Genomic DNA, 27945 nt, shown 5'->3' on the forward strand with positions numbered 1-27945 from the left:
GAGTGTCACAGACACTTTCCAAGATGGTGACCCCCTGTGACAAGTTTGAAGTCCTGGATCATTGCTGCTATTGACAAGCTGAAACTTTAGGCTGGTGCAATAAGTTCAGTTCACTTGTGGCCACTTTAAAGAGCTATATGGTACAATGGGTGAGGGTTTAATGACAGATCTCAAATAAACTAATAAACTTGAAACCAATTATCATAAGAAAAAAACAATTAAAGGATTACCTATACATGGATAAAATAATCACACTCATAAACCAGTAGGTTGAAAGGCACATTTATTGGGTTCTAAAATACTGATTACAGTGGAAGTGCAAATCAGCAATAATACATGGCAGAGAGTTGGTTAGAGACCATAATCACAAGCCTCCAGATCTCCCTGGATGTACAGCTTAAAAAAGCTTAACATGGCGTCTGGTTCAATATATGTTGCCTTGACCGCTGGATCCTGTAGCATCTGTTGACACCACTTATCAATGAGTGGGGTTTTATTCAAACAACTGTGGAATGGAAACAGAAATAAAAGAAGGATTAATTCACACACAAAGGCTCCATGGATACCCAGAGCAAGTGCTCTCTATGCCCTACCCGCTCCCTGGTTTTAATAGTCCTTCCCCCTTTAAGTTGGTTCTGGGTGTGGGTAGGTTTGATAAATGTCTTGGTTCTCACAGTAACTGTGTAGCTATGAACATGGGCACGGCAGTAATGAATTTATGGGATTAAACCATGTTCAAAACATACAAAGCATCAAATCTACTCTTAACACATGGGTTTATCCTCAAAAAGCCTTTATTACAAGGAACACTTACCACTAATATTTAACAGAACATGTGATCCGGCCCAAGCTGTCAACCAAAGTAGAGAAGCTTTATTACCCCCCCCCATGCTGTTTCTTATATCCTGACCCCAATTCCTTCTCTCTGTGGAAGGAGGGGCAGACCTATGTACTACAGAATGGAGTACATCTCATTTTAGCACAGTGGTAAGGGCACAACCTAGGGGTATATTTAGAGTGAAGTTAATAGTGAAGTTCCACCACTAGAGTGAAATTCCGCCACTTCCCATTCATTTCTATGGGGTTTTTAAAGGCGTATTTATCAGAGGGTGAAATTTCACTTTCACCCATTGATAAATATGCCTTTCAAAATCCCATAGAAATTAATGGAGAGCTGCGGAATTTCACTCTAGTGGCGGAACTTCACTCTTTGATAAATTTACCCCCTAATGTTTAAAAGTTTCTTAAAGTGACATGTGAGTATGTGTAAACCTCAGGACCTGACCGTCCTCATAGTTTAAATGTCCCTATTGTCAGGTCTGTGTTTATAAATGATTTTACTTACTCCTTCACATCAAAAATGATGAGCAGTTCAAACCAGGGCCAAATCATGTAGTCAACCATAGAAACTTCACTTCCACCAAAGAAATGGCTGTTTTGTTTAGCCAGGATCTGAGGAAGGGAAAACGCGTCAGTACCAAAGTCTGACCTTATATGGAAAACACCTCTCAAGACCATTATTTAAATAAACTGCAATTGTTTTCTCATAATTAACATATAAAGAATGGCGTTTGATGACTCTGATACCAAGCATAATTCTTAAAAAAAAAAAATAACCCTACATGTATGTCGTATTTTATTCCCCCAACTAATACATTGGGAAATGTTTGTGTTATGGACTGATATTAACTATATAACAAAGGGAGATGCTGTGCCCTTCACCATGTCTGCTTCAGTTGTGCTATTTATTAAACATGAAAGGTGACAAACAATTTTTAAAAAATAATAATAAAGACAGGAATTGATTGACTTTTTCTCTATCATCATATTTTTCCCCTCTCAATCACTAGTAGATTTAGGAAAAAACTCAAGTGGGTTGATCTTAATCATATAAAGTCGAGGAGGAAAAAAAGTTTTCAATTCATATCTGAGACTTTCTCAATGAATTCATCTTGAATATTTGCATTGAAGTCTAGAACTTCCTCGCAGTTTCTGCCATTGATTTGTACAGACCGAACCCTCAAGGGTTCATAATTCTGCTGCAGAAAACAAGGCAATGTGCCATCTGAATCCTATTGCTGTTATGAAGCTGCAACTCCCAGTCACCACCAGTTGATGTGATTTTTGTACATAATTAAAAATTTACTGAAAATGGATTCGTGTAAGAAAAGTATTGTGTAAGAACGGTGTTACCTCATCGAGTTTAAGCAACTTCTCCTGGAGTTCTTCTTTCGCACCTGATAGGTCTTCATTATTTGCTTTGGCACACAATATCTTATACAGCACAGCTGTGACCTGAAACCAAAGGGACATTACAATGATCTAATTCATCAGACACATTAATAATTAATATGGGTAATTAACTATCTAACTCTATACAGCTCTCAGGGTTAGTACACAATAACTATGTCTTGGGGGGCACTATCATGATATTTATATGTCATTTACTTCATCGTGGCTACACTCAACAACCAGTTGCTCATACTCCACCAAAGACAGACCCACCTCTCCTCCTCCTAACTCTTATTCATACAATGGGGTATCCACAAGGAATGGGGAGTGTCACTCCATCTTACATCTCCATTGCAACTCCTTAGAGCTACTTCCCTACAGAAATTGCTTTAGGGCTAGGCCAGACGTGGTGTTTTTTCGTTACGTTACTCAGTCGGGCGTAAATACGCATAAACTGCAGTACCACTGAAACTAATGGAAAACGCATTATGGCAATTCTCACAGGGTGTTTGCAAACTGAAATCCACCACGGGACACCAGTAGAATTTCAATTATACCACTAACCTAGGTGACCATACCTCCTTCCAAAAGGGTTCTTTCTCTGTTCCGCACTACACATCCCCTTAAGGTTTGGTGGCACTGATACTTCTTTGTGATTTGTTTACCACCAACATAACATACATGAAGTTTGGCCAAATATAGAAGGCAATATGCCCCCTCTAGTAACTTAGCCAATTACCCCCAAAAAATTCAATCTCAAAAAGAAGCACATAGAAAGTGCTGGACAAGTCTCTTCTGTGTTAGGTTGGAATCTATGCTTTTCAATGATGGAACAATGTGAATATTTGTCCAAGAAAACCAGCTGCAATCCAATGGGATGATAAGGCTGAAGTCACACATATGGTTGCTAAACGTCTTTCTTCCTAATGAACATTAAAGAGGCGGAGAAAAGTGTATGTGCTGAAATCAGAGCTTTTGTGTGTCCGCATTTAAAATAACAGTACCTGTCTGTGTGCGGATACACAGAGCTGAACTGAGAAAAATCAGAAAGCTTTTGCAACGAATCTCCTCTCTGTGTATCCTCAAACAAGTGGAAGCCATTCTTTTAAATGTAGAGCTGATTTCAGCACATACACCTCTCTCTCTCTCTCTCTCTCTCTCTCTCCGGAAGCCAGGCATTGCAGTCCCATAAGTTAGCCTGCGGGGCTTCTTCTAGTCTTCTAGTTTAGGATTGTTTTAAAGGGATTTTGTCATGATTTTTATGGTGTGGTTTTTAAACTAAATTACACTGTTTACACTGCAAATAATTCACTCTACCATATAAAGTTTAATTTCTAACCCAACAAGTGTATTTTTGTAGTTGTAACATGGGTGTGTAGGCAACCATCTCAGGTCATGTTTGGTCATGTGCTTTCAGAAAGAGCCAGTGATGCACTATGGAACTGCTTTCTGACAGGCTGTTGTTTCTCATACTCAATGTAACTGAATAAGTCACAGTGGGACATGGATTTTTACTATTGAGTGTTGTTCTTTGTTCTTAGATCTACCAGGGAGCTGTTATGTGGTTTACTTCCCATTGTTCTACCGATTAGCTGCTGGAGGGATGGAGTGATATCACTAGTAGTACAGCAGTAAAAAGTGGCTGAAGTTTATCAGAGCACAAGTCACATGACTGGGGGCACCTGGGATAGTGACGATATGTTTAGCCCAATGTCAGATTTCAAAATGAAATATTGGAAAAACTGTTCGCTCTTTTGAAAAAAAGGATTTCATCCAGAAGTCTGTTGAAGCAGCGCTATTACCTGATATGTTTTGAAAAAAAAATGTTTTCCCATGACAGTATCCCTTTAAGGTTTTAAATGTTAACCCTTTAAGTAATATAAATACGGTACCTTGGAAAAATGTTCCACCGTCATCTTTTGTTGAGCTTTCTGGAATGGGTCTGCAGGGGTCAGCTTCTTCCCAGGATAAACCTCATCCAGATAATCACACACAATTGGAGATTCATAGATCACCTGGCCATTGCTGGTCTCCAGAGATGGTACCAGGCCAGATGGGCTCTTCTCAAAGAACCAATCTGGCTGGTTCTTCAGATTGATATTTATTACTTCATGCCTTAGAAAAGAAAATGTTAATAATGCAGTTACTATATTTTATGCTAACATGAATAGAATTTATTTGCTCAAGGCAAATAGCCTATTATGACTAATATTGCATCTACTGATGTCATGGAGGCATTTGGTGCCCTCACTAAAGATCAGCACTACAAACTGCATCTGGCCATTCAGGGTCTCCACTATGAATTAGGATTGCTTTCACCAAACCAACGTATGATTTTCTCCATGTACAACCAAAAAAACTCCTGTGGCAAATACACACCATATAAATTTATCCCAAATGTTGACTGTGCCCCTGAAAGCTTACTATACAAGCATTTGTCATGAGACCTTCACTAAAACACTTCTACCTGAAGCCCTACTTTGAAGCCCATCAAAGCATATTTAATATTATGCACTGTCTCTAAATGTTTTAAAGGGGTTGTTCACTGTAACTTTCAATATGATTTTTGTATTTGTGTTGTGTTTGTTTTGAGTTGTTTATCTTTTTATTTAGCAGCTTTCTAGTTTGCAATTTCAGCAATCTGGTTGCTAGGGTCCAAATTACCCTAGCAACCATGCATTGATTTGAACATACTGGAATATGAATATTAGAGGACCTGAATAGAAAGATAAGTAATAAAAAGTGTCAATAAAAATTAAATGTTAAAATGATAGACAGAGCATTTGGTTTTTTAGATGGGGTCAGTGATCCCTCTCGGAAACAAGCAAATGAGGAAACGGCACACAGAAATGAATGCAAAAGGGGATATACCCCTATGGATTTATTGTGTCAAACAAGCACCTGACGAAGGGGCCAGTCCCCGAAACGTTATGCTTGTTTGACACAATAAATCCATAGGGGTATATCCCCTTTTGCATTCATTTCTGTGTGCCGTTTCCTCATTTGCTTGTTTCCTGTGGACCCAGGGGAGTGCCGTCTCCCTAGAGGACTGAGCACCAGATAATTGCATTACGGAAAAGCCAGGGAGTGCATACGAATTTCACTTTGATCAGTGATCCCGCTCCCCATTTGAAAGCTGAAAAGAGTAAGAACAAAAAGGCTAATAATTCAAATATTATGATAAAAAAAAATAATGAAGACCAAAACCGAAACATGCTACTCTTTTGTATATTGCCACAAATATATTGGGTTAAAGCTGCAATATATTATCAGCCTTAAACCCCAGAAATGCTAATGCCAATAATCACCTTAGAAAATGAATAATCATCATTAACCCGAGACATGCCAGTAAGATTATTAAAAACGGTTAATTAAGATCTTCCTCGTTTCCAGAACTGGGCAGTGATGCATGTCCAACATCAATTGGCTAATATACTTTTGAAATTTGATGAAACATTGGATGGAAGATGTGCTGATTTTAAATAGATGTAAGCAGGAAAAAGTGTATAGTGCTTAAGAACAATTCTGAACCTAAAAGTGGAGATCAGATGTTGACTGGGTGAGGGAAGACCTGCAGGCTTTAGGTGAGTTAATTAACGATGGGTAAACAAGTAAATGCAGCAGTGTCACGATCGCCGCCCGGAGCAGGACCAGGAGCTCCGGGCGGCGCAGCTATCACTTCCGACGCCGCTCCCAAAATGGCGGCGCCCATGGCCGCCACGTGGGTAGCGGCGCCGGCGCAGAGACGCCTGCGCGCAAGTGCGCAGGCGCGAAGACGTCACAACGACGCGACGGACGCAGGCGCAGCGCGTCGGTCGCAGACGTGCTGACGCCGACGCAAGGGCGCCAAAAATCCCCTTTAAAAGGACGCCTGAGGCGCCAAGATGGCGCCCGAAAATAGGATCTTGTTCCTGAATAGATTCCTGGGTTCCCTGTTGCTGTTCCTGTTATCCCTGAGTATATTCTTGATTGATCTCTTGTTGTTGACCCCCTGCCTGGACTTTGGACTCTGCTTATATTCTGCCTGCCTTTTGACCTGTTGCCTGAACTCTATTACCCCTTCTGCTAAATCCCTGGATACCACGATCCTGATCCCTCCTGAGGGGCTTCCTCCTAAATCCGGACTACTCCCCAGAGGGAACTCCCGGTTCCCTGACATTATTTTCGGGCCATGGATTCCACTGAGGAAGCTCAGCCAGAAGCTCAGCCAGATTTCGGCAGGGCCTTTCGGGGCCTGCATTCCCGCATGGAGGCGTATGAAGCCCGGCAGAATTACGTGGGACTCACGCTGGAGGCGATCTTGGAAAAGCTCTCCTTGTTGACACCAGCGACCCCCGGGCGGCACCTCCTCCGCAAGCGGCTGCTGCCATGGCTACCCAGCCCTCCACTTCTGGTCCTCATATTCCTGCTCCGCCTCTCTACGATGGCGATCCTCAAGCCTGTCGAGGATTCGTGAATCAGTGCCAGATTCGATTTGCCCTACACCCCACTGAATTTGACTCTGAACGTGCTAAGGTGGGGTTCGTGATTACTCGTCTGGCAGGGAAAGCTCTCGAGTGGGCATCTCCACACTGGGAGAAGCAGTCCCCACTGATGGATGACGCAGAAGCATTTCTCAAAGAATTTAAGATCGTCTTCGATGCTCCCGGCCGGGTGACTTCCGCTGCGTCCCGTCTGTTCCAAATCCGCCAAGGGAGTCGCAGTGTAGCGGAGTATGCTATTGAATTCCGTACACTTGCTGCTGAGACTCGTTGGAACAACGACGCATACCATACTGCATTTTATAATGGTCTCTCCCTTCGCATCAAAGATGACCTGGTCTCTCGTGAATTACCCACGCAAGTTGAAGACCTCATCGCCTTGGCTGTCAAGGTGGACACTCTTCTGAGAGAGCATCAAACCCTGAGAGTTCGTGTCAGGAAATTTCAACCCATGTTGGCACCTCGCTTCGAGAGGCCTCTCCTGCAGGCTTCTGTCACCTCTCCTGCCCAAGCATCCATTTCTCTTCAGGAAGAACCCATGCAAGTGGGAAGAACCCGCCTCACTGAACAAGAAAGACTCCGCAGACGAATGTCAGGCCTGTGTCTGTATTGTGGCGGACATTCCCACTTCGCTAATGCCTGTCCTGCAAAGGCTAAGAGTTTTGTACCCCGAGGTATGTCTATGGTAACTCATGTAGGGGGCACTACTCAAAAGTCTCGAGATAGGTCTCTGGGGAAGACTCAAGAAAACTCACACAGGTTTCTCCTTCCCTTCCAGATTCGTCTGACCGATAAGACCATCTTCGGGAATGCTTTCCTCGATTCCGGAGCCGGGGGTAACTTCATGGACGCTCTCTTTGCTAAGAACACGGGAATCCCCCTATTTCCTTTGCCTTCTCCCATGAGGATTGTCGCCATAGATGATAAACCCCTGGAGTCTGTACTCACGATGACCACTGGTGAACTATTTGTGCAGGTTGGGACCCTGCATAAAGAGAGACTTTCGTTTCTTATCATCTCTTGTCCCGATGTTCCTGTTGTTTTGGGTCTCCCCTGGCTGCGCCTGCACAATCCCACCATAGACTGGTCCACAGGGCAGGTCTCTCGTTGGAGCCCATTCTGCCTACAGCATTGCCTTCCTGCTAAACCCCTCAAGAAGGTAACTATTTCCTCAACCGAGTTAAAGTCTCTTCCCTCCTGTTATAAGGAATTCTCCGATGTGTTTTGTAAGAAGTCTGCGGAATTCCTTCCTCCACATCGCTCTTATGACTGTCCTGTCGAACTCCTGCCTGGAGCCATGCCCCCCAGAGGCCGCACTTACCCTCTCTCTCCTGCTGAGACTACTGCAATGAAGGAATACATCCAAGAAAATCTCCAGCGGGGGTTTATCCGCCCTTCTACCTCTCCTGCAGGGGCTGGCTTCTTCTTCGTGGAGAAGAAGGACGGAGGCCTTCGGCCATGCATAGACTACCGGGGCCTGAATAAAATCACTGTAAAAAACAGGTACCCTCTGCCCTTGATCGTAGAGCTCTTCGACCAGCTGAAGGGGGCGAAGATATTCTCTAAGTTGGATCTCCGAGGGGCGTACAATCTCATTCGCATCCGTGAGGGTGATGAATGGAAGACGGCTTTCAACACTCGTGATGGGCACTATGAATATCTCGTTATGCCCTTCGGCCTTTGCAATGCCCCTGCCGTCTTCCAGGAGTTTGTTAACGATGTGTTCCGGGATCTCCTAGGAAGGTTCGTAGTCGTATACCTGGACGACATCCTGATCTTTTCTAAAGACCTAGAAAGCCATCGCTCCCAGGTGAAGGAGGTACTCTCTCGTTTGAGGAAGAACTCTCTCTTCGCCAAGTTGGAGAAGTGCGTCTTCGAGGTGTCCAAGATCCCCTTCCTAGGATACATTATCTCCCCTGAGGGATTTGAGATGGATCCCGTGAAAGTGTCTGCCATCCAGGAGTGGCCTATTCCGCTGAGTACCAAGGCAATCCAGAGATTTATCGGATTTGCTAACTACTATCGGCAGTTCATCCGGGGGTTCTCTTCCCGCATTGCACCTATCCTGGCTCTCATCCGGAAAGGGGGTAAACCCAGCTTGTGGCCCCCATCTGCCATTGAAGCTTTTCAGTCTTTGAAAGAGGCCTTCATGTCCGCTTCTGTTCTCCGACACCCCAATCCTGAACTACCCTTTTGCATCGAAGTAGACGCTTCTGAAGTCGGAGCCGGAGCCATCCTGTCTCAGAGACACCCCGCTGATGGGAAGTTGCATCCCTGTGCTTATTTCTCCAAGAAGTTCTCGTCCGCAGAGCAGAACTACGATGTCGGGAACCGAGAACTCTTGGCTGTTAAACTTGCTCTTGAAGAGTGGCGTCACCTCCTGGAGGGTTCTCTGATTCCTGTTCAGATTTACACCGATCATAAGAATCTCGAGTTCATCCAGTCCCTCAAGAGGCTAAACCCCAGGCAAGCAAGGTGGGCTCTCTTCTTCTCTCGGTTTAATTTTATCTTGACTTTTCGCCCAGGTTCCAAGAATCAGAAGGCCGACGCCTTGTCTCGTAGCTTCACTCCGGTGGACCGCTCTCCTGAGAGACAAGAGCCAATCATCCCTCCAGTCAAGATTATTGCCTCCCTGTATCCACAGTTTGCTGATCAAATCCTGGCTGGTCAATCTTCTGCTCCTTCAGATACTCCCATTGGAATGGCATTTGTTCCTCCTGAGCTGCGTCTGCCTATTCTGCAACAGACCCATTGCTCCCGGCAAGCCGGACACCCTGGTCCAGCTAAGACTCTTGAACTCTTACGACGCCTGGTCTGGTGGCCTGATATCCGCAAAGATGTGAAGGACTTTGTTGCTGCCTGTAATGTTTGTGCCACATCTAAGTCAAGCCATTCCCGCCCCAGTGGGTTACTACAGCCTTTGCCGGTTCCTTCCCGTCCCTGGACCCACCTGTCCATGGACTTCATTGTCGAACTTCCTCCCTCTTGTGGGAACACTGTGATCTGGGTTGTCATTGATCGATTCTCTAAAATGGCCCATTTCATCCCTTTGAAGAAGTTGCCCTCTGCGGTGGAGCTGTCCCAGCTATTTATCCAGTACATCTTCCGCCTGCATGGTTTCCCGGTGGAGATCGTCTCTGATAGAGGCACCCAGTTTACTGCTAAATTCTGGCGTTCCCTATGCAAAAACCTGGGAATTGTTCTTCAGTTTTCTTCTGCATACCATCCACAGACGAATGGGGCAGCTGAACGTGTCAACCAAGCCCTGGAACAGTTCCTGAGGAACCACGTATCCCTCTGCCAGGATGACTGGTCTGATCTCCTCCCATGGGCGGAATTCGCTCATAATAATGCTTGTCATTCCTCTACAGGAAGGTCTCCGTTCATGTCGGTGTATGGGCAGCATCCTCAAGCTTTTCCCCAAGACTTTGTACTTTCTGACGTCCCGGCTGCTGACGATTCCGCAGCCCATATGTCTGCTATTTGGGCTGCTACCAAGTTGAACCTAGAGAAGAGCGCTTTGGTTCATAAGACTTTCGCGGATCGTCGTCGAAGATCTTCTCCTCCCTACAAGGTGGGTGATAATGTCTGGCTCTCTTCCAGGAATATCCGGTTGAAGATACCATCTCCCAAGTTGGGTCCAAAATTCGTGGGTCCATTTCCCATCTTAGAGATAATCAACCCTGTGGCTGTCAGACTTCAGCTTCCACTAGAGATGAGAATCCCCAACGTGTTCCACGTGTCTCTGGTGAAACCCGCCATCACCAACCGGTTTTCTGGTGGTCAATCTCCTCCTCCTGCCATCTCTGTGGAGGGTCAACTCGAGTACGAGGTGGAGAAAATCCTAGACTCCAGGATCTCCAGAGGGTCCCTTCAGTACCTCATTCAGTGGAGGGGCTTTGGTCCTGAAGAATGCTCCTGGGAAGGACACCGTGATGTTCACGCTCCCCGTCTGGTGAGGGATTTTCACGCCAAGTTTCCCCAGAAACCTTGTCCCGGTGGTCCTGAGGCCCCCCGTGAGGGGGGGGGTACTGTCACGATCGCCGCCCGGAGCAGGACCAGGAGCTCCGGGCGGCGCAGCTATCACTTCCGACGCCGCTCCCAAAATGGCGGCGCCCATGGCCGCCACGTGGGTAGCGGCGCCGGCGCAGAGACGCCTGCGCGCAAGTGCGCAGGCGCGAAGACGTCACAACGACGCGACGGACGCAGGCGCAGCGCGTCGGTCGCAGACGTGCTGACGCCGACGCAAGGGCGCCAAAAATCCCCTTTAAAAGGACGCCTGAGGCGCCAAGATGGCGCCCGAAAATAGGATCTTGTTCCTGAATAGATTCCTGGGTTCCCTGTTGCTGTTCCTGTTATCCCTGAGTATATTCTTGATTGATCTCTTGTTGTTGACCCCCTGCCTGGACTTTGGACTCTGCTTATATTCTGCCTGCCTTTTGACCTGTTGCCTGAACTCTATTACCCCTTCTGCTAAATCCCTGGATACCACGATCCTGATCCCTCCTGAGGGGCTTCCTCCTAAATCCGGACTACTCCCCAGAGGGAACTCCCGGTTCCCTGACAAGCAGAGCAGAGGCATGAGAAAGTTTGTTTTAGTCTGAAGGCAGTTTGTTTTAGTCTGGAGACATGCTAAAGTTTGTTTTAGTTTGGGTAAAGCAGGGGGAGGGTCCATGCATTACATGGCGCAGGGATGAGGCAGGTGGTCCACTGAAAAAGGAGAGAGAAGGAGTCTTGAGATAGGAGAGCGGAGTAGAAAGATGAGGAATAAAAAGTTGCAATAACAATACATTTGTAGCCTTTGATTTTAGATGGGGGTCACTGACAAAGCTGTAAAGTCAGAAGAAGAAGGCAAATAATTAAAATAATGAAAAGTTTTAGAATTGATCATTCTATAACATACTTAATTATTCAGGTAGGAGGAGAAATTCACTTCGGATGGAGGAAGCATCCCTGCAATTTATATCAAAGGGGAGTTAACAGAAGTAGGATATTTACAAGAGGGGAATGACAGGACCAAGCGTCCCACTTTAACATAAAACAGAGCAGGGGCTAGTGATGGCCGAATCTGACCCATTTTGCTTCACCAAAAATTAGAGTCCATGGGTGTCATTTTGGTGCCGAAAATTGGTGAAAAATTTTGCTGATCGCTAAGAGCAGCCCATTGGGCATTTGTCCGAATGGGGAGATTGCCAGTCTGGTCTGAACTTGTATTTAGTATACATATTAAAAAAAAAAAGATATTTAATAGAAAATGGCCAGTTTGTGAGCTCAGGTGCAGAAGACGGGGTATCAGGTACTTACTTGATTTCTTTGGCAGCCAAGACAAGCCTCGCACTCTGGGCATATGGGCAGAATCTCATGCTGTACACACGAATTGTTCCTTCAGGGACTGGGCCCGGTGTTGGGCAGCCTAAAAAACAAATGTTATCATTACAATGGAAGTACAAAAAACAGACAGATAGCAGATGGTATAACTACTGCCAAAGTCACCATAGCAAGCAAGCTTCCCCCCCTCACTGTTGCACTATTACTGTATAGCAGGGCACAGCGCAAAGTCAATCAATAGTACATATACATGAACACGAACCCTATGAAAGGAGGTGGCCGGCGATCAGCTAGCCAAACACACAATCTTGCATAGCCATCAAAGTTATGCAGGTGTTATTGCTGCACATTACCTTTAGCCAAACACTTCTCCGATCCAGTCATTTCAGCAGCTTGACAGTGCGGTCAGTTATACAGAAGCCACAATCACCCTGCAGGGAAAGGGAAGCAAAGCTGTTAGATGGACCAATGTCGCCTTTACTCCCCATACACTGCTTTATCCCCGTGTAACATTACACATACCCACAGACCTACCAGATCTCCGTAAACAGAGTCTATATATCTTAATGTCCCCACCCCTGATCCTCCCCTTCCCAGCCCCTGCTCCTCCCCTTCCCCACCCCTACTCCTCCCCTTTGCCGCCCCTGCTCCTCCCCTTCCCAGCCCCTGCTCCTCACCTCATGTCATAATAAACAAACATTGGAGCCTGACTGTCAGCATCCTGAAAGCAGTTGACTGGAAGCATGATAAAGTGCAAATACACACAAGTTGTGTTTACCCTGTTGTTAAGTGTAACCATGGTACACACAGACCCAGAGCAGGGCAGTTCTCAGTGTATGTGTTAGACTACAATGTTGAGAGAAGACTGAGACCCTTACGTATATACAGTATACAATACTACAGTGAAAGCAAAAGATAATGCCCATGGGGTGATTTGTAGCTGTATAGAGACCTAAACAGCAGACCAGTGCCTTAGCCAACGACAAAATAGCAACTGAATGGATAGGTATTGGGGCAATGTCAGCTGGGGATACATTTTGCATAAGTTTAATTCAACTTTTGTTGATCCAAAGAAAATAAAGCAAAAAAAAAAACACATCAGTACTTACTCTATTAGTATGTGCATATTTATCCTTTAGTTAGATACAGAGTCGGCCTGGGGTGTCCGGGTCTACTGGGGCTGCTGCCTGGGAGCCCCCCACCCCAGTTGTAATCAGCTGCTCCAAATGCCGCCGCCATCCCCCTCCCTTAGGTCACATAGCGCTTAAAGGAACAGTTTAGTGTAAAAATAAAAACGGGGTAAACAAATAGGCTGTGCAAAATAAAAAACGTTTCTAATATAGTTCATTAGCCAAAAATTCTAATATAAAGGCTGGAGTGACTGGATGTCTAACAGAACAGAACACTACTTTTCAGCTCTCTAACTCTGAGTTAGTCAGTGACTATAAGGGGGGCCACATGGGACATAACTGTTCAGTGAGTTTGCAATTGATCCTCAGCATTCAACTCAGATTCAAAAGCAACAGTTATGACCTATGTAGCCCCCCCTCAAGTCACTGATTGGTTACTGCCTGGTAACCAGTCAGTGGAAACCAAGAGAGCTTAAAAGCAGGAATTAGTTTTCTGGCTATTATGTTACACATCCAGTCACTCCAGCCTTTATACATTACATTTTTGGCTAACTAACTATATTAGAAACTATTTACCTAGTTTTTATTTTTTACACCGAACTGTTCCTTTAACGCTTCCTTCCCTCTTGTGGCCACAATTGGGGTGAAGGGTATTAGCAGGGGTTTTTTACCAGTGTCCTTCTGGCCCAGTCTGACCGCGGTTAGATAGTGCTGACATATTTACACCGAGTTTTGCAGACGTTATACATCATTCACATCAGTCCCTGCCCCTATGGAGCTTGCAATTTAATCTGGAGCCAGTAAAGCTGCTTGTTTTTGGGTGTGGGAAGTAACCTCAGGAAACCAGCTCTAGACTGGGATTCAAAATAAGCCCTGGCATTCCAAGTACACAGAGATCCAAACAGTACCCAACAGACTCACTAAATAATGACTGTCTATGGCTTCTTACAACAGACCATCTGGCATTTGCCAGAATCCACAGAATGCCAGACCGGGTCTGGTTGGCAGTGATCTTGCAACAATCAGTGCCCAGCCAGCAAGCTATGGGCGTGTGTGTATATTTCATTTATATAATGCTACTTGTGTACATTAAAACAATACACTCATAGAACAGGCAGGAGTTATACTAAAATTAAATATATTTACATTGAAAATTATGTGCTCTCTGTGTCTGCGTGGATTTCTTATGGGTACTCCGGGATCCGCATGCGTTAACGGAACTAGGTGGGGGCCGGTGCTAGTGCGGGCCGTGCAGCCAGGCCCCCCCCCTCGTCCGTGCGCGTTTTCTTTAGGGCTGCAGCATGCCTGATCTGCCGGGGGGCCCTGCGGGGGTGTGGGCCCTAGCCAAGTTGCACCCCCTGCTTCCTCGGTAGTTACGCCACTGTCTGCATGGGCGATGACATAAGCGGATGTGACATCACGGAGTAACACACGTGTGTGTGACATCACTTCTGCCTGTGTGCCACAGTACAGACCCCCTACCTCCCCCCCTCTGCTGACGGATTTCATGGGGGAGTATCCAGCAACAGTCTTTTTTGATATAACTTTTATTTACCATATATCCGAGTGCCACCCCCTTAAAGTTGCAGCCCTAGACACAGGCCCTTTAAGTGCCTATATGGTAAATACAGCTCTGCCGACAGGTTAACTGGCTCCTGATAAACCTGACGCTAGTACGTACTGTGTGGATGTCATAGAAACCTTAAACTAGTTATGCGTGGAAAGATTTGCTTGTTTGGCGACTATGAAGTCAGGTCAGTGAAGGAAGTAAGGCAAATCAGACTGATTAAATTATATAGACCCATGATAAAAGGACCACGTCAAAGGTCTGATGTGTTCCTCTCCCAATGACTTTTTCAAAACATCCCAAAATCTGCATAGATGGAGGGTGATTTTCCTGTTTGGGGAAACAGGCTGACTTAATTAAATTTCTAATGCTGGGAGCTGAAAAGTATAAACAGATGTGTTTTCAGAAGATTCATACAGGCCAGTGTTGAGACTTGTCGAAGAGGAGCTTTTAGATTTCAGTTGTTCTGGATTTGTATCAAGAGAATTTTGAATCATAAAATGATGGCAAAGAAACAAAACAGAACGTCAATGTTTTTGTTAAAACCATTTCAATAACTTTTATTAAAGAAGTTTGGCTCATAGAACAGTATGGTGTATTATTTTGTAATCATTTTAGGAGTTTTATGGATAATGCATGTTAACTACCAGAAATAATATTAAAACAATATTTATTAAAAAAAACACTAAGCAAGTCTATTCTCCGAATAGTGCATGGTGATGCTAGTGAAGGTGCATTTGTAAGGGAATGATAAAGGTTATAATTAAAAATGATGGCACATCTTTTTAGTAGAGGTATGTCTGCTTACATAGTGCTAAGTGTAATATCGACTGTCTGATAGCCTATGGCAGTTAGGGTAAAGTAGTTCTTATGGAGATGGTTTATACAGTCTGTACAAGCAGCTTAACAACAAAATGATTTACAAAATCAAGTGCAGGTCCTGCCAACTTTATTTATGTTAAATAACCCCATTAGGATTGTTTTGCTTCCAATAAGGATTAATTATATCTTAGTTTGGATCACATACAAGTTACTGTTTTATTATTACAGAGAAAAGGGAAATCATTTTTAAAAATGGGAATTATTTGCTTAAAATGGAGTCTATGGGAGACAGCCTTTCCATAATTTGGACATTTCCAGAAAACCTGCATTTGCTTTTATCAGGATTGCTTTGCTGCATCGTCTCTAAACTCTAGCTACCGTTAGTGATTTGCTATTTCTGCACTACATTTACACTTACAGATAATGTATGACTTGTGATTCCCAGTCAAGTCGCTTTAACCCTCTAAAAGGGGAAGGAAAAACAAAAAAAATATTCAAGGCAGAAACAAGTGCTTGACGTTCATTTTGCCTGGCCAGGTAAATATTAAGGGGCAGATTTATCAAGGGTCGAATTTTGAAGTCAAAAATACTTCGAAATTCGACCATCGAATTTGAATATTGAAGTCTAAGTTTTTTTTCAGCGAATTTGGGAATCCTGCGGTCAAATTAAAATCCTTCCAATCGAACAATTTGAAGGATTTCAGCAATCGATCTAACTATTTTACTTCGACTTCCAAAAACTTTAGAAAAATGTTCTAGAAGGTCCCCATAGGCAAACATAGCACTTCGGCAGGTTTAATTTGGCGAAGTATTGAAGTCAAAGTTTTTTTAAAGAGACAGTACTTTGATTATCGAATGGTCGAATATTGGAAGTATGTTACTTCGAATCGAATTCGTAGTATCCTATTCGGTGGTCGAAGTATACAAAAAAATACTTTGAATTTCGAATTTTTTTACTTAGAAAATTCCCTCAAATTCACTTCGACCTAGAGTCCTGCGCAGGTCCATTTTTTGGGACCCAACCCGTACCCCCATTCTTACCCGCTTGGACCCGCTACCCAACCCACAAGTACCTTATCCGCAACTCGGACCCGCTGACCATCAAGAATCAGGAAGTGCTGTCATTTGAAACCAGAAGTGACATAATCGGAAGTAGACGTTGCAGGAAACCCGCGGGTACCCGACCCGCTGCAGGACTTTACTTCGACCTTTGATAAATCTGGCCCCAAATGTAGCAAGGGGGACTCTGTTTAAAAAAAATATTTTATTCTATTTCCTTTTATTTTTTGACACCTCTAAATGTTATGGCACATTGGGTGAGGGTTTAATGATGAATCTCCAATAAACTAAACCCCAAAAAACAGAATGATCATAAAATAAGAAACAGCCACCTTCAAAAATAAAGTCTGCATTAGAATAAAGTATACAACCATGTACTGGACAAAATAATCACAAACATAAAACACTAGGCTTAAAGGCACCTTTATTGGGTTCTTAAAAATTGGTGCAAGGTGGAAGTGCAAAAGAATTTCCCAATCAGCGACTTGGTACAAAACATGTCAGGAAGGTGGTTAGAGACCATAATCATAAGCCTCCAGATCTCCCTGGATGTACAGCTTAAAAAAGCCTAACATGACGTCTGGTTCAATATATATTGCCTTGACCACTGGATCCTGCAGCATCTGTTGATACCACTTATCAATGTGTGTGGTTTTATTCAAACAACTGTGGAATAGAAACAGAAATAAAAGGAGGATTAATTCACACACAAAGGCTAAGGCCCAAAAAAAAAAAAAAACGCTGGCTGATTTCTGCTCGAATGCTTGCAATAGCCTCCTCTCTCTCTTCCGAATTAAATTGGCCAGTCGTGAACAGACTTCTGTGGACTTCGGCTCAACATGCAAAAAACACGTTGAGTCTGTTCGCTCTAAGCCAATCCTGTGCAGAAGAAAGAGGCCAGAGGATTTCAGCAAGTTGTTTCGGCCCCTGTGTGGCCCTAGCCTTAGAATCTATTCCCTGGATACTGGGGACCCAGAGCAAGTGCTCTCTCTGCCCTACCAGCTCCCTGTTATTGATATTTGTTCCCCTTGAATTGCTTCTGGGTGTGGGTAGGTTTGATTACACTTTGATTACAAGCTTGGTTACACTGTGGTGCCCTATTTCTTGTATTCTGACCCCAATTCCTTCCATTTGTGGAAGATAAGAGGGTGGGAAGGAGCAGGCTTATATACTACACTATACAGTTGTAACACTGACTTGGGCTACACAGGCCAACAGAGCTTCAGAAGTAGATGCAGGTGCATTCCCTGAGGCTGTAGTCAAGGCAGTACAGCATACCACCAGGCAGAAATACCTCACACATGGTCTGGAGGCAAATCTTACAGTCTGGGAAGCTACTACCCACTAGCAGGGCCGTTCCTGCCATGAGGCAAGGTGAGTACCTTGCCTCAGGCGGCAGGGAATGGCCAGTTACAAGGGGCGGCAAAAAGCCGCCTTCTGTAACTTTAAGAGCCGAATTTCTGTTTTTTAAACCGGAAATTAGGCTCTGCTAGTGCAGAAAGTGCTCATTACACTAGCGATGCCTCACCTTTTGACCCGCTCCGATGCTAAACTTTTAAGTGCGGATCGGGAGAGGGGGGCGGCATTGGGGCTGCTGCCTCAGGCGCAAGGATCGCCCCTGCCCACTAGACCTCCTTGATGGAGCACAAAGCTACTCTCTCTCTTCCCTCTCTTACTCTCCTAGAGTCTATAACAATTATATTCCTGCCACTCACTAGCCTCTAGGTACTGGTCCCTCTAGAGCTAATGGCTCCACCCTGCTGGATCAGCACCAGCTGCCAAAAAGGAAGATCCAACCCTTCTCACTCACTATATCAAAGTGTGACAGGGTGTGGTCACAGTGCCTCCTGGTCAATAATACAACTATGCAAATTACATCTAGCTACATGGGCATCTGCCCAGCAACTAGGGAGATCAGGAAGTGTAGGGAATTAAAGCCATAGGGGCATATTAACCCTATGGGTCCCTACATAGTACAACTCATTTTGGCACAGAAATAAGGGAATAACCTTCTGTTTCACTTAAAGTGACATGGCAGTGCATGTACACCTCGTGGGTGACTTATACTATAAGGATGGTGAGCTCCTTCCTTTATATAATGTCCCTGGTGCTAGGTCTGGGTTTATAAATGATTTCACTTACTCCTTCGCATCAAAAATGATGAGCCGTTCAAACCAGGGCCAAATCATGTAGTCAACCATAGAGACCTCACTTCCACCAAAGAAAAGGCTGTTTTGTTTAGCCAGGATCTGAGAAACAGAAAATGTATCGGTAATAAAGTCTGTCCTAAAATGAAAGAAGAGACTCTGAAGGGATAAACCATCTCTCAATACCATTGTTTAAATAAACTGCAATTGTTTTGTCATAATTAGTAAATAAAGAAGGCTGTTTGATGAACCCTAGATCAGAAGACAACATACCAAAAGCATCAAAATTGAGAATGGCCTTCAGATCCTCCAGTTTCATTTGAAAACTCTAGTTTGCAATTTATCATAATATATGTCCTGTTTGGTGTAATGTTATTGTGTATTATTAAGTGTGTGGGGGGAGGGAATTTAACTACATCTAGGGCACATTTTATTCCCACCACAAATACTCACAGCCCATTGGGAAATGTTTGCATGATGGGGTGCTATCAACTGAATAACAGAGGGAGATGATTGGCCATTTACCATGCCTGCTCTCACTTGTGTTTTTAAATATCACCATTACAATGGGTCACTTCAATATAAAGTGTAGCTATCGGAGAATGGACCCACAGTTCTCTTTTTACAGATTTCAGAATTTATTAAAATCTAAAATCAAACGGGTGTTTATTACACAGAATGCTTAGGACCTGGATCAAGGTTTTCCTGTAAATCTGATCTCCGTACCTCAAAGGGGTAGCTGTAAATGAACTGTTAAGCATGATGTAGAGAGATTTTCTGAGACAATTTGTAATTGGCTTTAATTTTCTTTTATTCGTGGTTTTTGAGTTATTTATTCAGCAGCACCCCAGTTTGCATTTCCAGTTGCTAGGGTCCAAACTGCCCTAGCAACAATGCATAGATTTGAATACGACTAGAAGAGACCTGAACAGAAATACGAGTAATAAAAAGCTGCATAACAATACATTTGTAGCCTACACACACACTATATAGTTATCACCATTAGGGGGTTATTTATCAAAAGTCGAGTAATTTCGAAAAATTTTAGTTTTCAAGGGTATTTTAGTAAAAAAAATACATTTTTGGGTTAAAAAAAAACTTTTTGGGAGTTTTTTAAAAAAATAAATCAAATTTTTCTAAATGTATTATACCCCTGGAAATATCTCGAATCCAAAAATACACCAGCTAAAACCTGTCTAGGTCATGTAGAAGTCAATGGCAGAGGTCCCTTGAACCATTTGAAGATGTTAATAGCCTTCATGATGTTCCAGTTTTATTCGGTGGGCTTCGCTCGAAAACTCAATTAATTCAAAGAGATTACGATTTTTTTTTTTTGCAGAAAACTCAATTAGAATTTTCAGGTTTTTCACCCAGAATTTACTGATTCAAGTTTTTTTACATTCCCGTTTTTTCATAAATTAGAAACATTCGAGTTCACAAACCTCTAAAACTTATCTTTTGATAAATAACCCACTAAATGTATACATGGGGATATTTCTTAATATTATTATTTATATAGTGCCCTTGTCTATGGGATACAAAGAATACAAGGCATATCAGTTTACATATATAGAGAAATATCTGACCAGAATAAATGCAGTTACATTTGCATATTGGTAGGAGACAATAGGGGAAGGGCTTACGATCAATTTATCATTTAATAATAATAATCAAGACCAGAATTGACTTTTTCCTCTGCAATCCTTAGACACAACACTGTTCTGAGGTCAATCATGTAAAGTTGAGGGAGAAATAAATCACATTGTTGCAACAGGCTGCAAAATTTCAACTGTTTAAATGCTAAAGAGACATTTCCAATGGACAGCGTTTGCCCAAGTTTTTAATTTGAATCCGAGCTTTTATCAATTAATAAATCTTGAATATTTGTGTTTAAAAAATGTAAAACTTGGATTTCAGGAACTCATTTGCTGTTTCTGCCATTGATTTCTACAAACCTATACCTCAAGGGATCATAGATCTGCTGCAGAAGACCAGGAAATGTCCCATCAGAGTCCAACTGCTGTTTTGGAGCCAGTGAATATGATTTTTAACAAGTAATTTAAAAAATGGATTACTGAATTCAACTAAAATTGGTTTTCCAGTGTAGAAATAGTGTTACCTCATCAAGCTTAAGCAACTTCTCCTGGAGTTCTTCTTTCACAGTGGATAGGTCTTCGTTATTTTTCTTGGCACCCATTATCTTATACAGCACAGTGGTGACCTGAAACCAAAGTGACATTACAATGATCTAATTCATCAGACACATTAATAAGGGTAATTATTTTAGCCAAATGTGTTCTGGGATTTGTTCTTACAAAAATAAAATCACTTACATGATCCAACGTTATCCAGCTTTCAGGGTTAGTATATTATATCTGTTTCTTGGGGGGCACTATCATGACGTTCATATGCCATTTGCTTCATCTTGGCTGCACTCAACAACCAGGTGTTACACGTTTCCAACAAGTCTTTGTTGCTCAAAAGGAGTCAGAAAGGTTTGGCTTTCCCGTCAGTTTGGGGACAGCATCGGTTAATTGACGCAGTCCTTGTTCTGATGGCTCGTATACCCACCCTAGTGCCAAACAATCAGATTAAAGCCCGATATTGTCCACCTTAGATCTGCGTGTTTGGTTGAGGATATCTTGTATAGTGTATGGCCCCTTTACTCCACTACCAGAGGCCCACCACTCCTCCTGCCTCTCTTCCATACCATGAGGGGGGGGGGTCGTCATAAGGCATACGGAGTTCCATTCCATCTTACATCCCCATTGTAGCACTTAGAGCTCCTCCACTACAGAATTTTCATTTCTATACCGCATAAAACTATACCACTAACCTAGGTGACCATCACCTCCTTCCAAAATGATCCTTCCTCTGTTTCACACTTTACATCATCTTAAGGCTTGAAGGCAATCATAAAGAAAATGTCTTGGAACGAGCCGATTTTAAGTGATTTATTGCTTTGGCCACCAGCATAACATATAGGATGCTTGGCCACACATGGAAGGCAAAAATCACTCTACTAACTTACCCAGTTACCTAAAACAAATCAAAGCACATGGAAAGTTGCTGAGCCGGTCTCTTCTGGGCTATGTTAGAATCTCTGCTATTCAATGAAAGAGTAATCAATCAACCTGAATTTTTGTCCAAGAAAACCAACCAACCAAAAGCTTAATAAGTGGCACATATACTAAAGCTCACTAACATAGATACTATCTTACAGTTACAGACATCAACCAATTAGGTCTTTGCTTCTAACTTTCAGTAAAACTTATTAATTAGATGCTATGAGCAACTGCCCCAAATCAGAATCAGGCATTCTTATGGAAACATGTTAAACAATATAAGTAATGTAACTTGCGGGGGGTGGGCCTGGGTGCAGGACGTGCAGCCGGGACCCCATCCCTTCCGTACGCAATTTATACAGCAGCTTCAGTGGTGCACAAACTGCTGGGGGGCCCTGAGGGGTGTGGGCCCTGGTCCAATCACACCCCCTGCTCCCCTGGTAGTTCTGCCACTGAACAATATCCCAAAGTAATCAACACAAAATCCTCAATAAATTGAAATGGCCTAGAATAAAATACCTTGGAGAAATGTTCCAGCGTCATCTTTTGTTGAGCTTTCTGGAATGGGTCTGCAGGGGTCAGCTTCTTCCCAGGATAAACCTCATCCAGATAATCACACACAATTGGAGATTCATAGATCACCTGGCCATTGCTGGTCTCCAGAGATGGTACCAGGCCAAATGGGCTTTTCTCAAAGAACCAATCTGGCTTGTTCTTCAGATTGATATTGATTACTTCATGCCTTTGAAAAAAAAAAAATAAATAATGCAGTTGCCATATTATATGCCAAAATAAATAGCCTGTTATGACTAATTTTGCATCTACTGTATTGATTTTGTGGTGCCTTCAGCACTACAAATTGAATCTCAGTGGGCATTCAGGGCCTCCGCTATGAATTAGGTTTGCTTTTACCAAAGCTACAATCCAAAGTATGACATCCTCCATTTACAGGATGCCCACCCAAGAAAAGCCGACTATATAAGCAATTGTCATGAGACTCTCACCAACACACTTCTACCTGAAACTCAGCAAGGTGGTTTTATTCATATTTAAATTATTTTTAATTTAGTAGGAATTGAGATCTGAATTACTAATATATCTGGAAAACCCTAAGCCAGTTGGTTTCAGCCCAAGGGCATTGCACAGCAACACAAGGGCACACTAGGGGGCAGATTTACTTAGGGTCGAACACAGAGGGTTAATTAACCCTCGATATTCGACTGTCGAAGTTAAATCCTTCGACTATCGAAGGATTTAGCGCTATTCGATTGATTGAACAATCTAATTTTAATCCATCGATCAAACGATTTTTGTTCGACCAAAAAACATTGCAAAGCCTATGGGGACCTTCACCATAGGCTAACATTGACCTCGGTAGCTTTTAGGTGGCGAACAAGGGGGTCTAAGTTTTTTCTTAAAGAGACAGTACTTTGACTATCGAATGGTCGAATAGTCAAACGATTTTTAGTTCGAATCGTTCGATTCAAAGTCGTAGTCGAAGTAGCCCATTCGATGGTCGAAGTAGCCAAAAAAAAAAACATTCGAAATTTTTTCCTCTATTCCTTCACTCGAGCTAAGTAAATGGGCCCCTAGGTGTCTTGTGGTTCTACTCTGAAGCCCATCAAAGCAGGATATCTAATAATGTACACTGTTATATAATTTATTGAAAATACAAATTTAAAAATCCGTCCCTACAGATCTAGTAAATAAAGCGAGAAAGCTGTACCAGGAAAAGCTTTAAGCCAGCAAGCTACAAAACAGAGAAAGAGGCAGGATGCCAGCCAAAACATTTACAACAAGATGCCAATAAAATCACCTCATGGAATACAACTTGTATTTTCTGTACACATAAAAAAAGATATTTAGTAGAAGATGCCCAGTTTGTGAGCTCAGTGCAGAAGACTGGGTATCAGGTACTTACTTGATTCCTTTGGCAGCCAAGACAAGCCTTGCCCTCTGGGCATATGGGCAGAATCTCATGCTGTACACACGAATTGTTCCTTCAGGGACTGGGCCTGGAGCTGGGCAGCCTAAAAAACAAATGTTATCATTACAATGGAAGTAAAGAAACAGACAGGCGGCAAATTGCATCGTTAGCTTTCTGATTAACTCTCCACCATCCTGAATGTTTTTCTTAGCAATATTGCTTTAAGAATGCAACCCTGGTGTTGCTGGACAGTTCAGGATGCCTTAACCTTTATAATATGCTCAGGGTCAGACTGGGCCGGCCAGACCTGCTCTCCTGATTAGCCAGTCGCTGTTCGCGCATGCGCTTTAGTTTAGTTTAAAAGTCGGGAGCGGGCCCCCGGTGACTGCCAAGAGGGCCCTTTGGATTGCAGTCCCGGTGGGCCCCCAATGGTCCAGTCCGACTCTGAATATGCTGGGATTTGTAATACAGGTATGGGGTCTATTATCCAAAAAGCTCTGATTTATGGTCATTTCCCATACAGTCCATTTTTATCAAAACATTTTAAAAACTATTTATGTTTTCTTTTTTAATAATAAAATAAATAATCCTTACTGAAAACAAAACAATCCGACTGGGATTTAATTCATGTTTTAATCATTTTTCTAGCAGGAATGGAGATCCAAATGATGGAATTTATTCAAAAAAACCCAGGTCCTGATCATTGAGCAGGTCCCATACCTGTACAGCTACATATGAGTAAAGCCTGTTAGTGAAATAGAGAGCAGCAGTACATAAAGTACACTTTATATCACTTTATATAGAAAGCAGAGATTCCCTGAGACTCAAACAAGTTACAGATATATTTTCACACAAAGTCAAGTGATGTGCTTTTGTTTTGTATCTTTGTGTGTTTTTCTAGTCAGTGGCTGCCGTCATGTAAAACTACAATCATTCCTTTCTTCTCAAAAATGTCCTCTGACAAGTTAGACTTGGGGCTGGGGCCGAGTGGATTGTAAACAGGAAAATCATGGTCACATAGGACCAATAGGACTACGGAATATAACATGCTGTGGGGGGTTATGTAATAAAAAGCTGCAAGTTTACCTTGATTACTACTAACCCATAGCAACCAATAAGCCTTTTTTTTTTTTTTTCCCCAAACAGCTAGCCAGTACAGGTACGGGACCAGTTATCTGGAAATCTCAAAATGACAGAAAGGCCATCTCCCATAGACTTCATTTTATCCAAACAATCCAATTGTTTTGGTTTTTCCCTGTAGTAATAAAACAGTAGCTTGTACTTGATCCAAACCGAAGATATAATTAATCCTTACTGGAAGCTGAACCAGCTTATCGGGTTTACCGGTACTTAATATTTACATGATTTTCTAGCAGACTTAAGGTATGGAGATCTGTTATCCGAAAAGCCTCACATCCCGAGCATTCTGGATAACAGGTCCCATACCTGTATATGCTACCTACTAGTTGACTGATTTTGTGGGTCAGATTTGATCAGATCTTGCCATACAATAGCACAAGATATGTAGGGTCCTACAAAATCTGATCCCCCTAAAGCTAGAATTCATTTAATTTAAAACAAAAAGTCGGCCAGACACCATCAGATTTTATCTTGTCGGGTGAAGACATAAGCATGCTGTTTCCGCATCTGACAGTTGTGTTGTGTAACCAACATGGAAAATTTTCCATCGACGCATCAGATTTTTGTGTCGGCCCAAACACATTTCTACCCATGCGACCATATACATGCCTTTCCTTGTCCTTTAAGCAAATGGAGTGTCAGCCTAGCGTAGCAAGATTCTAACAAACTGGCATCCCAGAGTGATCTTACTTCAGTTCTCCCTTAAAGGAGAAGGAAACCTAGTCGGCGCAAAAACCCTCCCCCCCTCTGGCCTACCCGTCCCGCTGGGCAAATGCCCCTAACTTGTTACTTACCCTTCTGCGCAGGTCCAGTCTACGGAGTTCACCGACGCCATCTTCTTCCAAGCGATCTTCTTCCTGCTTTGACCGGCGCATGCGCAGTAGGAGCATTTCGCCGGTACGATCTACTGCGCATGCGCCAAAAGTCACGAAGTGAAATCGGAAAACTTTGTGACTTTTGGCGCATGCGCAGTAGATCCGTACCGGCGAAATGCTCCTACTGCGCATGCGCCAAAACGCCGGTCAAAGCAGGAAGAAGATGTCGTCTGTGAACTCCCTGGACTGGACCTGCGCAGAAGGGTAAGTAACAAGTTAGGGGCATTTGCCCAGCGGGACGGGTAGGCCAGGGGAGAGGAGGAAGGGTGGGCAGCACACGGGAGGGTGGGAGAGTTTTTGTGCCGACTAGGTTTCATTCCCCTTTAAAGGGGTGGTTCAACTTCCAGTTAACTTTTAGTATGTTATAGAATAGTCAGTTCTAAGCAACTTTTCAATTGGTCTACATGGTTTATTTTATGTTGTTTTTGAATTATCTGCCTTCTACTTCTGACTCTTTCCCAACATTCAAACGAGGGTCACTGACCCTATCTAGAAACAAATGCTCTTGTAATTGCTACTTTTTATTACTCATCTTTCTATACAGCCCCTCTCCTATTCAGATTCTGGTCTCTTATTCAAATCAATGCATGGTTGCTGTGGTAATTTGGACCCTAGCAACCAGCTTGATGAAACTGGAGAACTGCCGAATACAAAGCAAAATAACAAAAACCATAAACAATAAAAAATGAAAACCAATTGCAAATGGTCTCAGAATATCACTCTCTACATCATACTAATAGTTAATTTAAAGGAGAACAACCCCTTTAAATTAGGGACGTCCACTTTTTTTTTTTTTGCAGAATGAAGTAATACCTAATTCTAAGGAACTTTCCAATAGACAATTTTCATGTGTTCTCCTGGGTGCATCCACTGACTAATATGGTACTCATGGACTACAGGGTCACAGTGACAGCCTGTGCTTAGTTGGCTTTATCAGGCAATATCTTTATAACTATGCAGGTATATCATTATATATTACTATATCTTACAAGGAAGGTAACTACGCATTGAAGATCTGCCGAATATAATAACCAGGTGTTGTTGGACTTTTGGTTCAAGAATCCTCGGAGGAGCAACAATGTCATTCAGTGACAACCTTACACCATAAAAAGCTTAGAGATATAAGAAATCATTGGTGTATCAAACTTACAGACATAGATCCAATACTCACCTGAAATTACACACTGACTTTCTATTTGGCCAGTGACTAGAAGGGCAAATAGTCATCCCGAATACAAGCCAATCACTACTCCAGCCCCACAGTTGGGGAAGCATTCTATTAACCCTTTAATGGGATCTATTCCAATCCTGGAACTTGGGGCCCCAAATCCCCAGCCAGTGCACATTACAGCCTCCTCCTCTGTGCGCATAAGTGACCCACCTAATTAAGATTGCAAGCTCTACAGGCCAGACACCTGTGTTTACTACTGTGTCTCTCTTAATCTGTACTTCTGTTTATATTTGTTTTTGTTACTTTGCATTGTTTTTCAATGCAATGTTACCCCCTGTGTTGTACAATTACTGCACAGAGGGAATCTAAAGTTACATATTGAGGACACAGCGCTGGCAGGAGGCCTGTGATCAATAAAACCCGCTCTCCACTCCCACACGCCAATCTCAAGACACCTCCATAGCGATCAAAGTTATGCGCCGAGAATGCGCTTCGTGCAGCTGAGCCGAGTTCTGCGCTAGTGTGAGACAGCTCGTTACCTTTTGCCAAACACTTCTCTGATCCGGTCATTTCGGAAGCCTGACACAGTGCAGTTATACAGAAGCCGCAATCACCCTGCAGAGAAAGGGAAGCAGAGCCGTTACACTGGCCAATGTCGCCTCTACTTGGCTTATTCCTGTGCAATGTTATGTATCCTCACCAACCTACCAGCACTTCACTTGACTGACTCTAAGTAGAACCTTCCACGACTATTTATGTGGCTGTATGTCCCGCCCCGTTCTGCGCCCCTGTCCCGCCCCATATGTCACAACAAGCAAGGGCTGTGCACAGGTCACATGACAGCTCTAATGTTTATATTACACCGCTTAGGTGACTGGAATTGGTGCTAAAGTTCAGCCGCAATCACCCTGCAGAGAAAGGGAAGCAGAGCCGTCACACTGGCCAATGTCGCCTTTACAACCCCTCCTCCTTGACTTCCCTTCAATCATTCCCTCTCCCAG

General features: G+C 43.2%; 2 protein-coding genes across 3 annotated transcripts; both read right to left on the bottom strand.

Annotated features, from left to right (window-relative positions):
• Nucleotides 1–266: 266 nt before the first annotated feature.
• On the bottom strand, nucleotides 267–12472 carry gsto2.L (glutathione S-transferase omega 2 L homeolog). Its single transcript, NM_001105582.1, is given in 6 exon segments — nucleotides 267–505; nucleotides 1346–1452; nucleotides 2194–2295; nucleotides 4125–4347; nucleotides 12018–12126; nucleotides 12395–12472. Coding segments are annotated over 6 exon segments (726 nt in total). The 5' UTR covers nucleotides 12426–12472; the 3' UTR covers nucleotides 267–351.
• A 4554-nt stretch (nucleotides 12473–17026) lies between these two features.
• On the bottom strand, nucleotides 17027–27875 carry MGC82327 (uncharacterized protein). Of its 2 annotated transcripts, XM_018224455.2 has the most exons (7): nucleotides 27653–27875; nucleotides 27484–27559; nucleotides 23753–23861; nucleotides 22351–22573; nucleotides 20886–20987; nucleotides 18762–18868; nucleotides 17027–17285 (listed from the first exon to the last, which is right to left on the bottom strand). In XM_018224455.2, exons 2-7 carry the CDS (start codon nucleotides 27512–27514, stop codon nucleotides 17132–17134), a joined length of 726 nt encoding a protein of 241 aa, XP_018079944.1. In that variant the 5' UTR covers nucleotides 27515–27559; nucleotides 27653–27875; the 3' UTR covers nucleotides 17027–17131.
• Between the last annotated feature and the right edge of the window lie 70 nt (nucleotides 27876–27945).

The sequence above is a fragment of the Xenopus laevis genome, chromosome 7L, assembly GCF_017654675.1.
Source record: "Xenopus laevis strain J_2021 chromosome 7L, Xenopus_laevis_v10.1, whole genome shotgun sequence".
Lineage (NCBI taxonomy): Eukaryota > Metazoa > Chordata > Amphibia > Anura > Pipidae > Xenopus > Xenopus laevis.

Bases quoted from the DNA above. Each gene is read 5' to 3' on its own strand.
- MGC82327 (XM_018224455.2), bottom strand. From the start codon at position 27,514: ATGACCGGATCAGAGAAGTGTTTGGCAAAAG. The intron at 23,862-27,483 runs GTAACGAGCTGT...TTTGTTTTTTAG, and splicing joins AGAGAAGTGTTTGGCAAAAG to GCTGCCCAGCTCCAGGCCCA. The intron at 22,574-23,752 runs GTAAGTACCTGA...TTTTTTTCAAAG, and splicing joins TTGGCTGCCAAAGGAATCAA to GCATGAAGTAATCAATATCA.